The 14476-nt window shown below is 41.8% G+C and overlaps 1 protein-coding gene across 1 annotated transcript in view; it reads left to right on the top strand.

The window, feature by feature from the left end:
• LOC119428831 (radixin) overlaps positions 1 to 14476 on the top strand; it is a 31080-nt gene that overhangs the window by 6197 nt on the left and 10407 nt on the right. Inside the window, exons 3-6 of the mRNA XM_037696520.1 lie at positions 8367 to 8450; positions 8620 to 8715; positions 13623 to 13745; positions 13879 to 14030. Coding sequence (XP_037552448.1) covers positions 8367 to 8450; positions 8620 to 8715; positions 13623 to 13745; positions 13879 to 14030 — 455 coding nt within the window. The remainder of the gene's footprint in view (positions 1 to 8366; positions 8451 to 8619; positions 8716 to 13622; positions 13746 to 13878; positions 14031 to 14476) is intronic.

The following is a 14476-nucleotide window of genomic DNA, read 5'->3' as shown; positions in this document are numbered from 1 at the left end:
GCAGAAGGAATCTGAAGGGAACACAAAACAGCTGAAAGTAGCTGAAAAAGTGTGAATGTGCTGAAGGAAGCTGAAAGAACAAAATGTGAAAGGAGCGGTAAAAGGTTGTAAACACATCTAAAGATTTGAAAGATGTAAAGAGATCAATTAATTTTCTATGAGATAAAAATGGTAGAAGAAAAGGCTATATATTTCAAAAAGCTAAAGCTGCACCAATACCAGAAGTCACAGCAGGATTGTCCTGAAAGAGCCGAACGTTTTGATTCATGATTTGTTGAAAACTGAGGGACGAGAATGGTCCATAAGAAAACGAGATGACGACAGTGAGACTGCTTCATGAACATTATCAGCTGCAAGTTGAGCGCACCGTTGATTTCTCGTTTGGTCGATGGTTGGATCGTGGGTTTGAGGACGGTTCGATAACGGGACCGTTGGTGGTTTAATCCCCCGCTTCCCGTTCTTCTCCCTGGAGTCACCGCCCAGTCCAAAATGGCTCCTTGCAACAAACCAGGTCTTGACAGAAAATGTGCTCATCGTCACCGTTTTACTTGAAGTAGCTGAGACTTGTAGTTTGTCGAGGCTTATTTTAAAACGCAAGGACACGGTGGTCATGGACAGATGTTCAGACTGCTGCACGGCTGTTTGGTTCTGAGGGAGTCTAAGGCTTTTTTTTTTTTTTTCCACTTCATAGTTTCACTGTCGGCTTGTTTAGCATGGCCGCACTGTAATACGTCAGCCAACGTGCCAAAAAATATAAAAACAGTTGACTAAGTTAGAGAGGACTTGAATTATATAAAGTGTTTCTAAGCAAATAAAAAAAAAAACTTGGTTTTTTGAAAATATGTCCAGGGGGAATATTTGAACGTTGCATCTGAATCACTGTTTATTGACCGGTACGGCGTATCCCTCAGCTCGGAGCGCTCCGGGGTGGAGGGCCGAGGATTTATGAGGCGATCTGGACCGCTCTGCCTCGTCTAGTTTGAGACTCTCTTCCTGTTTGCCCGGGACGGGGCTTGCCGTGCACTTTGGGGGCCCACTTTATGTCAACATCCTGGTTCTGTGGAAGTGAAAGGACAGTTTGTGGACAGAAGAAGAAATCGCCGGGCAACTGAATGTCCGGGAAGGAAGCAGTCTGAAGGATGAGCATGAAGTTGGACGTGAATGGTTGAATGTGACGCTAGTGTAAAGGTCAACACTTAAATGTAACAATAATTTTAGGGTTTCCATACGTTTTATAAAATGGTTACAAATGAAGAATGTTTACGTTTCTCAGCGGTGGGGATTCTTCTTTGTTCTCACTCTGGTTTCCCTGCAAACGTTCCCATTCAGAGAAGGGTTTAATCAGAGGGACAGACAGCGGCTGGCAGCTCAGATTAGCAGCTCTGACTGAAGTGTGTGCGTGCGCGCACGTGTGTGTCTTTCTCTTAGCAAAGCTCCTTAGACCGACTAATAAGCTGCACATTTAACGAGGCAAATCCGAGTAAAAACTCATCTTTGCAGCCAAAATGTAGCGTTCTATTTAGAAAACTTCTACAATGACATCCTCCAAATCAAGACGGGGGAATTTTGTTTTACGGCACTTGTTCTGTTTTTTTTTAAATTTTTTTTATTCTTCATATAAATGCACCAGAAGATTGTAGTGGAGAGATATTTATTAATAAGAATCACTAACGCGCTGCAAACACCTTGACCAGACACACGTTGTGTTGTGGGTTTTATCACAATTCACGATGCAAATTCTGATGGTTTAAAATCTGCTCCAAAGCAGTTTGTAAACTTTAAATTCAACCCCACGATGGCTAAAAATTTACCATCTGGATTATTCAAATTCAGCCGCTTTTTGGAGATGGCATTTTAGAAATTTGCATGACAAGTCCAAACGAAGTCAAAATGTTGCCAACTTTACTTTGAACCAGCCTCGTCTGTAACACGTTTGTTGTTGACATATTTTGTTAAAGACCTCTTACAAAGACGGTACATAACAGAAACTCTTAGACAAGGCACTTCAAAAGCATTTAATGCATAGACAGCTTTTACTGCCTTGTTTCTAACGGCAAACTATTGGTGGTAGAAATAAGAAATAATCCTGTGTACTGTCCTGATGCACGCTCAATAATCCAGGTAGATGCATCTAACAAGGTTAAGTCAGGTCTTCTGGGTGGATTCTTTTTTGTTTCAGCTTTAATCCAAAGGACTTCTTCAGTCTGACGGTTCAAAACGGATTTTAAAGAGAACAGAGAAAGGGAGGGGCCAGTTAGGAGCACCAGAGTTGATCCTTTTGTCGTCCAGTGTCTTCAGTAGAAAGAGAGAGACACGAAGAAACGATAAAGCCGATAAATGAAAATGAGGTTGATAATTTTCATTTATTATGCGATTAATTGATTTATTGTTTATCGTGATAGGCCTAGTAAGAATGAAATTATTAAAGCCTGACCGATATTGAAATTTTGGCTATGATTGATACCGATAATAGGAGGGGAAGGCTAATAACTCATATCGTGGCTGAAATTTCTTTTTTTTAGCTTTGTCCACCCCAAAGAATTTAACAGCTGCTTAAGTAAGTTAAGTTTATTTTTAGAGCGCTTATCACAGACATAAAATCAAATCACAAAGTGCTGTACAATAAAAATAACACTGAAATAAACTAAGATTAAAACAAGCATAAGAACTAAACATTAAACCTGTTTTAACACTTGACACGGTCTTTCTAATAGAGCCCACCCGACATGGAAAGTTTGTCTATCGCCAATGCCGATACTGGGTGGGTAGGCGACCGCCGACAACAATGGCTGGAAATTTTATTAGCTTTGTCCATCCCCCAAAAATCCAAGTAAACAGCGAGTGGGGCAAGGTTTATTTAGTTCAGCTGTTAGCAACCATGAAGCTAAGCTAATCAGATCAAGGCTATACGTAGTCCCACAGTAGGTTTACAAGTGGTGCACTGGTCATAAAAACAGTCTTCCTAACGTGCGTTCACATTTTCTATCCTCCACTATTCACCATAAAATTATCAAGTGTGTTTCAAAAATATAAATTAAACAAAGAAACACCCTTCCCTGTTCATCGTTTCAACAGTCAGTCACGTATGGTGAAGGCCTAATTAGTGTTGACTGCGGTGTTCGTTTGTTTTCTTTGCAGAGAAGTAAAGATTTCAGACAACGCATTTCATCAAGGACAAGAAAAATAACGTTACTAACACTGATATCTATTTTACCTCTACGTTAGATTTATTGTTCTGGATAAAGTTTTACAAGGCAATAGCCTATGCTAGGTTATCTAAACGTTAGCTTGCTAACTTGAAAGGCACGTAGCGAATGACGAGCAGGTTGGAGAATTGAAGAGAATTTATTGTTGGTTTTACAGATCGGTTAAAATAAACTTACCATGTTCTGTTCAGCAAAATACACAGTATTTCTCTCTGCTTCGGCTGTGCTGAAAGTGAAACTTAAGCGAACAGCCATGACTTGAAAGTAGTTTTCATGCGCCCTCTGCTGGATACATTGTACAATTACGCCTCGTGCGAATAAGGACATGGCTTGTTCCCAGTGTTTATATCCAGGGCGTATTAGGACAATGACATTATTATTATTATGACAGATATTAATATGATCCAAACGCCTATATCAGCTCTACCAATAAATCTGTTGGGCACTGAATGAAATGAGGAGAAAAACGTTTTTGGTGAAATTAGGTGTTTTTCATTAGACACTGGAAATGTCTTTTGGATGAACGACAAAATGTTTTTTACTCAAATATTCCACGTTTAGTTTTTTTGCATGGCCTTCCCGTGTGGTTCAGTTGCTGTAAATAAAAACACAAGTGACAACTCTACAGTACATCTGGTTTTTTTTTAGCTCCAAGATCCTCGGCTAGAGTTTTGAGCGCCTTCAGACAGAGAGTGTCTTAAAGACAGTCTCGTAAGTGTCCCTCTGTCAAGATGTCTCAGTTGTGTGATTAGCAGCATCGGTGGACGTGCTGTTGTTGTTGGTCGTCTCCTCCCCCTCTGTCTGCAGGACATCGAGGATTAACTGACCGTCTGGTCCAAACAGGACTCGTCTTCCCACCCTGTGGGTTTCCTGTGTTTTGGCACACGAACTTGGAGCACAGGGCTCGCTCTTTCAGAGCGATCGCTGAGGGCAGCAGGGCCCCACTCAGAGGGGAACACTCAGCCAAGTCCGCTCACTTTAAAATCTCAGCTCAGCACAACTCTCCAGAACTATTCCTGTCTCCAAGCCACCGAGGCAGGTCGTCTTAAAATCAACACCGCTCATCTGTTGAACCATGAAAATGTTTTTTTTAATTTTTTTTTATGAAGTGTCTGTTGTGTGCACCACACTAAATCAGTTTGGACTGTTTTCCTCATCACATATCAAATGAACCTCGGGACTGGTTTCAACATTTACAATTATTGCGTAATGTTTTGTATAAGCGTAATAAAAACCGTGCTAAAATGCGTTTACTCCCTGGAAGAAACATGGCCTCTGAATGCAAACATTATCAACAAATATGCGTGTAGGTTTTCTTTTTCTTTGCATATTTATAAATGGATAAACTACGTTGCGATGGAACGTTTGAAAGGAGAAACTCGGCTGCAGAGGGAATGTGATCTTTCTGTTTTGGTCTTTTGAACTTGTCGCAGCAGCGCTTTGTTTTATACGTTTACTGTAAACTTTACAGTTGGAGTATGAGTCATCCACAAGCTTGTCCGTATTTACATATTCACATCTTAGCAAAGCTAGCAAGACAGGAAGGACCTCGTGCTTGTTGTTGGTGGTACCACAGATTATATCTTAAAACAAAAGTCGTCTTTTTTTTTCGGTTAAGTTGGTTAGATTTTGTTGTAAAAAAAAAAAAAAAAGATTTAGTCTTAAACACACCAAGAGTCACTTTGTTGTTCACGTGTAGAAAACAGTCATTCAAGATCAGCTCCAGTTTTGTCTCGTTGAGCTGATGAAGAAGTCTTCTAGCCCACGTAGCTGCGAGACGTTTTGGTCTGCACGAACGTTTCTTACTCCATGAGAAACTGGAGCGCAGAACTTCTGGGAAGCTCCTCCAACCCATAGCACCAGTATGGACGTCTTCCAGCCAGGGTTCTTCTCACCCTTCTGTTCACATACAGTATTTTGCTTCTCTTCCATCCATCCATCCATTATTTTCAGATTATTCCGAAGCCAGGCAGCAGCTTCCAGACATCTTTCCACAGCCAGCTCTTCTGGGAGGACCCCCGAGGTGTTCCCAGGCCAACCGAGGGACGTAGTCTCTCCAGCATGTCCTGGGTCTTCCCCGGGCTCTCCTCCCAGTTGGACATGCCCGAAGCACCTCCCTAAGGAGGCGCCCAGGAAGCATCCTTACCAGATGAACCACCTCAACTGGCTCCTCTGGACGTGGAGGAGCAGCGGTTCTACTCTGAGGAGAGTCCAGCTACTCTGCAGAGGAAACTCATTTCAACCACCTGTATCCACAATCTCATTGTTTCGGTCACTACCCAGAGTTCCTGACCATAAGTGAGGTAAAGAGAGCGATCCACCCTTTTCCGACTGAGGACCATGGCCTCAGATTTGGGGTTGCTGGTGTTTTATGACTTATTAGTCATCAGTGCAGGAAATGTCAGATAAACCACGAGAGTCAAAAGCAGAAGAATGAGTAAAAAATGACTGCAGAGGGAGAGAAAACGGCAAAATAAGCAGTTTGACTGCCTCAGGTTTGTTCTCTCTCGTTTCCAGTCCCTCCTCATGGTTGATTTTTACAGCAACTTCAGTGCAACTTCTTCTCAGAGGGAGTTCCCTCACATGTCTCGCTTCCTGTTGCACACACTTTCAGTCTTTCTTGCAGTTTTTCTCTTTTGACACAATTGCTTCGTGGTATTTTTTGCACTTTGAACTAGTTTTCTTTTCACCTTCCTTTCTGTTGTGCACGCACCCCCCTCCCCCCAATTCCTGTTCTTACGCCGTCACCACGACTACCAAGGCAATAAATACTTTGTTAGCATGTAGGTGTAGGAGGAAGGATGCCTCTGAGGTCAGCCCTGCCTTGTTGTGTGCCATCAGCTGCTGCGAGGCCCAGCCAGTGGCTGGTTTTTACGCTCCGCTCCACCCTGCACACGTCTTTGGCCTTTGACAAACGCTCATCATCTTATTACTGTGCTTTTTAAAGTCGGATCGGATGGAGGTGATTTCACTCATCTGTCTTAAGCAGGGGTGTCAAACACCAGGCCTCAAGGGCCGGAGTCCTGCAACTTTTAGATGAGTCTCTGATGCCACACACCTGAATCATATGACTGAATTAGCTTCTCAGTGCAGTCAAGTTCTCCAAAGTCCTGCTAATGACCTCCTTATTTGATTCAGCTGTGCGGCATCAGAGACGCATCTAAAAGTTGCAGGACTCCGGCCCTCGAGGCCTGGAGTTTCACACCTGTGGTCTTTACTGTACAGGTGCTGGTCATAAAATCAGAATTTCATGAAAAGTGATTTATTTCAGTAATTCCATTCAAAAAGAGAAACTTGTATATTATATTCATTCGTTACACACAGACTATTTCAAATGTTTATTTATTTTAATGTTGATGATTATAACTGACAACTAATGAAAACCCCAAATTCAGTATCTTAGAAAATTAGAACGTTATTTAAGACCAATAAAAAAATAAAAAAAAAGGTTTTTAGAAAGGTTGGGCAACTGAAAAATATGAGCATGTGCAGCACTCAGTACTTAGTTGTTGCTCCTTTTGCCTGGATTACTGCAGCAATGCGGCGTAGCATGGAGTCCATCAGTCTGTGTCACTGCTCAGATGTTCTGAGAGTCCAGGTTGCTCTGATAGTGGCCTTCAGCTCTTCTGAATTGTTGGGTCTGGTGTATCACATCTTCCTCGTCACAATACTTCATAGATTTTCTATGAGGTTAAGGTCAGGTGAGTTTGCTGGTCAATTAAGAACAGGGATACCATGATCCTTAAACCAGGTACTGGTAGCTTTGGCACTGTGTGCAGGTGCCAAGTCCTGCTGGAAAATGAAATCTACATCTCCATAAAGTTGGTCAGCAGCAGGAAGCAGGAAGTCTCTAAAACTTCCTGGTAGACGGCTGCGTTGACCTTGGACCTTGGGAAACACAGTGGACCAACACCAGCAGATGGCATGGTACCCCAAACCATCACTGTGGAAACTTGACACTGGACCTCAAGCAACGTGGATTCTGTGCCTCTCCTCTCTTCCTCCAGACTCTGGGACCTTGATTTCCAAAGGAAATGCAAAATTTACTTTCATCATAGAACATAACTTTGGACCACTCAGCAGCAGTCCCAGGTGAGACACTTCTGACACTTCTCTTGTTCAAGAGTGGCTTGATACAAGGAATACTACAGCTGAAACCTTTGTCTTGCATACGTCTGTGTGTGGTGGTTCTTGAAGCACTGACTCCAGCTGCAGTCCACTCTTTGTGAATCTCCCCCACATTTTGGAATGGGTTTTGTTTCACCATCCTCTCCAGGGTGCAGTTATCCCTGTTGCTTGTACACTTTTTTTTCTACCACATCGTTTCCTTCCCTTCACCTCTCTGTTAATGTGCTTGGACACAGAGCTCTATGAACAGCCAGCCTCTTTAGCAATTAACTTTTGTGTCTTGTCCTCCTTGTGCATTGTGTCACTGGATGTCTTTTGGACAACTGTCAAGTCAGCAGTCTTCCCTATGATTGTGTAGCTACAGAACTAGACTGAGACCATTTAAAGGCCTTTGCAGGTGTTTTGAGTTAATTAGCTGATTAGACTGTGACACTAGGTATATTAAATAATGAACCTTTTCACAATATTCTAATTTCAGAGATACAGAATTTTGGGGTTTTCATTAGTTGTCAGTTATAATCATCAACATTAAAAGAAATAAACATTGAAATATATCAGTCTGTGTGTAATGAATGAATATAATATACAAGTTTCACTTTTTGAATGAAATTACTGAAATAAATCAACTTTTTCATGATATTCTAATTTTATGACCAGCACCTGTAAACCTTTCTGTTTTAGGGCAGCTGGGGCATTGAAAAAGTGCCATATATCTATTTTTTAATCACATGTAGCAAGGTCATTATGCAATCTGAACAATTGAAGTTATTGTACAATTTGTGAATGCAGAGCTCTGTATGAACATGTCAGCTGTTGTGAGATTGAGCGCCAACGTTAAGCACGTAAACTATGAAAGTGTGGCAATAACTGTGCGGTAATATGAATTAATAAGTTTATAAATGTTCAAACTTTACAGCAACACAGCTCAAATTTTTGTAATTCGGGAAGAGTTTCACTTTGATCGAGAGCGCGGGGCTCTAAATGAAATAAATGATGGCTTTGTTTGTTTTTAAACTTGTTTGTTTTGTTTAGATTAATGTTCGTGTAACCACCATGGATGCAGAGCTGGAGTTCGCCATCCAGCCTAACACCACAGGAAAACAGCTCTTTGACCAGGTGAGCTTACCTGACGTAAACCCTCATGGGTCACAGCTAATCCCTTCTCGCCATGTCACCACGCTAACCGTGGTCACCTGTGTCCCCACAGTTTCATCTGTTCAAAAAGAATCGAGAATATTGTTTAATTTATGCTGCAGCGTGAAACCCACAGCTCTTTTTCTCGCAGGTGGTGAAGACGGTGGGGCTGCGGGAGGTGTGGTTCTTCGGCCTGCAGTATGTGGACAGTAAAGGTTACACCACCTGGCTCAAGCTCAACAAAAAGGTACGTCTCCCTTCGCTTTGTTTACGTTTTAGCACCGTTAAACCTCGACAAAACCCGAACTGATGAGTCGCAGGTTAACAACGTTAATCCATATCAATGTTTTAATAACCGGCGCCCAGACACTAATAAAAGAAATAACTGTTGTAAAGGTTGCAAACTTTCTAATTTATTTGTAACATAAAGATTTTTACCATTAAACATTACTATACTGAGAATTGTTGGAGATGAGAAGTAACGTGATTACTCTTACTAATGACTAATTTATTTATAAATCCCTGATTATTAGAGAAATGTCATTTCCTGCTAAAATGCAGTGACGGTGCAACAATTTTCAGTCAGGTCATCTGGACAGTTTCTTTTTTGTGCTGAAACGTTTCACCTTCCATCCAGATGGCTTCATCAGTCAAGGAAACGCACAACACAAAACTGATTCTTCCCCCAACAGCTTACGCCAAAGTGGAACAAACCAGTTTTGTTGGTGCTAAGATGGTGTCTTTGGCACGCCCCCTCCTCCATTGCTGGCCCTCAGCACAATAAAAGAAACTGTCCAGATGACCTGACTGAAAATTGTTGGATTGTATACCTGGATTATTGAGCATGGACTTTGTTGGTTTGCAGTGTGAGTGATTTCTGTTGAAAATGTTTCATCTCTGAACTGTTGATGTGAGCTGAGTTTGAACAACTGACATTTGCTGAATGCAGGAAATAAAAGCATCAAAACAGCAGGAATGTGGAGAATAAAAAAAATAAAAAAATTCTCCTCTGGCTCTTGCTCAAGACGGACGCTTTCTCCTCTCCCTCCCCTTGTTCTCCTCTTCCTCCTGCTTTTGCTCTCTGTGTGTCTTGGAGCTCCTGGTACACATCTCCCGAACGAAAAATTATATTATGGCTCTGATGAGCTGGACTTTCAACGCAATCAACAAAATCTTTTCAACAAAACGACAGGGTCCTGGAGAACCCTCTTGTCCGGCTGGGACTCGCGCTGCAGGGTACTTCAGAGATCCGTGGGGAGTTTGGCAGCTGGTGGGTCTCTCTGTTTTGTCTCAGGAGGATGCTGAAGAAGTTTATACATTTGGATTCATTGCAGCAGGGGTTCTGCTTTTTGGCATCAGCGGGGCTCTGTTTTATCAGCTTTTGAAGAAGACATTGGTAGCAGTTTCGAGTCTGTGTGAAGGATTTGTTCATGCTACGAGTACTCAAAATCAGCTGGTTTATGAGCTAAACTGTAAGATGGAGGCGATTTGTGAGAATCGCAAGCCACCTGCAGCTTTTAGGACTCACCAGCATGTTGGGGTCGACCTTTAGGAATGCTCATGGCACGGATCAGTGGAGTGAAATACGCATAAATCTGGTCATTTTGGATCGGGAAAGTTCCAGCAGGTCTCAAGGCTGACAAGGAAAAACTGTCTGCTTAAAGAAAATCAACAATTGTGGCTTGTCTGAATCTGACTCCCCCATTTGGCCTCGGATACGAGCCGACTATCAAATTTCTCCTGGGACGTGGTAACTAGGGACAAAGCTTCCGTCTATTGCAACCCTCCCAGGAAAACATGGCCAGCCAATACCAAAAGTCAGAGCAGGACCCATGAATGGGAATTCAATGAAGACATGAAATGTGACGGATGTCCCCTTCGTGCCATTTTTAAAACTCCAGGACCCTGTCGCTTTGTTGAAAAGATTTTATCGATTGCGTTGAAAGTCCAGCTGACCAGATCCACGGCACTAGTTTTCGTTTCGGAAGATGTGTAAATAGGAGCTCTGCACAGACGGAGAGCAAAATAAGCAGGAGGAGGAGGAAAACGTGTCCGCCTTGCACAACAGCAAGTGAGGAAAGGAAAGTTCATCACATTACTGAGCTGCAGCGCTTTGGGTTACTTCTTCAGAGGCGCACCTCGGTCCATTCAGAAGATGCGTTGAAGCAGACGGAACACGTGGACTGAGGCAAAGACCCTCCTGTCCTCTGTATCCTCACTCCAACGACCTCATGTCCTCTCTGACGGCATCCACGCATCTCCTCTTTAATCTTCTGGGTTTTTTTTAACAAAAGTAGCAAGTGATGAAATGCGCACAGGTTTATTCCCCACAAACATTCTTGGAGTGAAAGCACACCAACGCTGACTTGTATAGCTTCACTTAAAAGCGTTTTTGTCAGGATCGTTCCCGTTGCGTTGTCTCAGACGAGCTAAGTCCGGGGTTGAAGGGAAAACTGATGGAGTTCCAGTGAAACGTTGTGAAATGTCGTTACTCAGGTGTTTTAAGGCCCGTCAGGATTCTAACGTTCAGGGCTTCAGCGGAGACTTGAAAATGACCGAGTCAGCTGTGCACGTACGCCAACAGCTGATCGGCACATCCTGTGCGTGCTCTCCAGGATCAGACCCGTGTTAAATACACAAGAACTCTGGAAATCAGGGGAAACTCACTTTAACGGCTGCAGCGTTCAGCAAAAAGCATCCCCGCTGCATTTTGACAGGAAATTACATTTCTCCAGTTATTTATTAGGAATGACTGCAGCGTGCACGTGCACTTCCTGTTATCTGTGAATGTGGCTCTGTTCTCCACCTAACACGAAGTTCTGACAGTTACGCGTGCCTCATCCTGGAAGTTCAAGGTTTACTCGGAGTTTTGTTTTCGTGAAATGCTGGGAAGCCTGCACTTTCTGACAGTCGATGTCGAATTTTGTTTGTTTATAAGATTTTGTGATTTGGTATTATGTAATTTTAACTTTATTTTTTACCAGTCTTGGCTAAAATCTGTGATTGTTTGTGCACATTAATTGGTTATAATTCAAAAAACTGCGCAGCGTAAACTTTTTATTTTCTTCAATTGAGTTACCGTATTTTCCACCGTGGCACCGCCGTATACCGTATTTTTCTTTGCATAAGTCACAGTTTTTTGTATAATTTGCATGCCCTGCGACTTATAGGCCGAAGCGACATATTTATGGATTTTTTTCCCATATTTATAAACCATTTTTTTGCCGAGATATAACCGTTTTCATTCATTCTGACTTGGAAAAAAAATTGTGCAGTACCACTTTCAGACACTTGATGGCAGCAGAGTAGTAATAGCTGTATGGCATTCTGTTGACTGTTGTATAATGTAATGAGAAAACATGGTTATAATAACAAATTCAAAAAATTTCAAGACAAAAACAACTGGACTTTATTATATTTTACTTTATACTTTTTTCTTGAATTGTTTTTAATTTACCAAGTCCTGGATGACTTAGAATCTTCACAAGCTTTTAATGACTCAATCGGCCTGCCATAGACTCTCCACCTTGGTTCTGTTTGCTGTTTGGACCGTCAGTCCAGCTGCCCTGCCACGGCGAAATGCAGCTAATTTGACCATTAAACTGCATTTATTAAGCAAATGTTAGACTGACACACACCTTTACTATAATTTCGAGCAAACAAATAATTGTTTTTAAGTGTTAAACTTGTTAAATTCCTCCCGTGCACGCTTCCGTGGCTGCCATTTGGTGACCCATCGGTTTTTGGCACAACACATTTCCAGGTTGTCAGCGGTGTAATAGATGCGACGTATATGGCGAAGCGACATATTTATGGTTTTTTCCACTTTATTAGACATATATGGACTGATGCGACTTATATGGCGGTGCGACGCGTACGACGGAAAATACGGTAAGTTGCCTTAGTCCAAACATGTTTAATAAAGTGGAAAAACACATAAATCATTTCGCCGTACAAGTCTCATCTATTATGTGTCACCGTTGACGACCCGGAATCGTGTTGTGCCATAAATTGATTGGCTGCCAAATGGCGGCCGCGGGAGTGTGCACGGGAGGACTTTAACAAGAATATAACAAGATTAACACTTAAAAACAATTGTTTGCTCGACATTACATTAAAGGTGTGTCTCAGTTGAACGTTTCCTTAATAAATTCACTTTACTGGTTGACGTTTGCTTCAGGAGTTCTGGAGCGAGATGAAGGTGGTTTGGTTTGGCAAGCCAAGTGTCTCATTAATAGTCACTTTTACCTATTAATGAGACGCTTAGCTTGCCATATTAGTCAAGCGCCCTCTAGCGGCTGAAAATGGTAATGTTCAATATTTTCCATGTGCGAATGAACAAAATCGTCAGATCTCGGTCATAAATATGGGAAAACACTTATATTATTCGCTTTGGTGTATAAGTCGCAGGACTTGCAAATTTATGCAAAAAGGTGCGATTTATACAGCGAAAAGAAATAAACTTATGTTTACCGTATTTTTCGCCCAATAAGTCGCAGTTTTTGCATAATTTACTTGCCCTGCGACTTATTTATGGATTTTTTACCATATTTATAAAACAATTTTTGGCTGAGATATGACCGTTTTCATTCGTTCTGACTAAAATATTGAACACTGCCATTTTCAGACGCTAGATAGCTGCAGAGTAGTATGGCATGCTGTTGTATCATGTAAGAGGTAAACGTGGCTATAATGACAAATTCAAAAAAGTTCAAGACAAAAACTGGACTTTATTTATTATACTTTATTATTTTTGTCTTGAACTTTTTTTGAATTTACCATGTCCTGGATGACTGAAAATCTTCAGCAGCTGTTAAAGACTCAATTGGCTTGCCATAGTTCTCCCCTGATGGGTCCTGAGATCCATCAATTACAGCTTTGTTTTAATTTTTAAAGTTAGAATCAAACAGGAAATAAAAAACTTTCACTTTCGGCTCCTTGTGTTACACCAGGTGAGGTTATCAGACGTCTCACCTGGTGTAAATTAATCACCCAGAATCCTTCAGTGTTCACTCCTTTTCCTTCAGATTGTCTCATTTGATCTCCTGCGTTCTAGCTGGGCACTTTGATGTGCGTGGTTCTTGTCATTTAGCTTGGTCTACCAATAACTTCATGGTTGGATGTTTATTTATTTGTTTGTTTGTTTACGTTCAGGTGACCCAGCAAGATGTGAAAAAGGAAAACCCTCTGCAGTTCAAGTTCAGAGCCAAATTCTTCCCTGAAGACGTCTCGGAGGAATTAATCCAGGACATCACACAGAGACTTTTCTTCTTACAGGTAACAAAATAATAAACAATGCCATCATTATTTATTTATGATTAAAGCCTTGTGTTTTCTCAGCTCTGCTCCTGGATGATTCTGCTCGCTCAATATTTTATGGATTTTTTTTTTTGTCTTTTCTCACCAACAGGTCAAAGAGGCCATTCTGAACGATGAGAACTACTGTCCCCCAGAGACCGCCGTGCTGCTGGCTTCATACGCTGTCCAGGCCAAATATGAAGACTTCTCCAAAGATGTCCACAAGCCTGGGTACCTGACCCACGACAGACTTCTGCCTCAGAGGTACCGAACCCAACCAATCCTTTCTATGAAGCTCTTTGAGACAGTTCTCTGCTCCTTCATTGCTCGTTGGATCACTGTGGTGCACTTTATTCAGAGGTCAGTGCTTTGTCTGTTGCTCACCTCCAGAGGGTCCAGAACGCCACCGCACGCCTTTTAAAAGTGCTTGCATAGCTGCCCACTGCTCCACCTGGGTGGATCTCACATGTGATGTGGAGCACAAATTTCATCATTGTATAGAAACATACGATGATGGCAACACATAGCACTTTGTTCTTCTTGTTCTTTGTCTTGTTTTTCTTGTTCTTTTTCTTGTTATTCTTGTTCTCTTTCTTCTTGGTCTTGTTCTTCTTATTTTTCTTGTTGTTGTTCTTGTTCTTTTTGTTTTTCGTCGTCTTGTTGTTCTTCTACTTAAATTATTGTGTAAATAGTTTTGTGAAAAATCAAAA

Source organism: Nematolebias whitei, chromosome 23, assembly GCF_014905685.2.
Source record: "Nematolebias whitei isolate Nwh7 chromosome 23, NemWhi1, whole genome shotgun sequence".
In the NCBI taxonomy this organism is placed as follows: Eukaryota; Metazoa; Chordata; class Actinopteri; order Cyprinodontiformes; family Rivulidae; genus Nematolebias; species Nematolebias whitei.
Note: the sequence above shows the minus strand (reverse complement) of the source record. Positions and strands in the feature narration are given on the sequence as shown.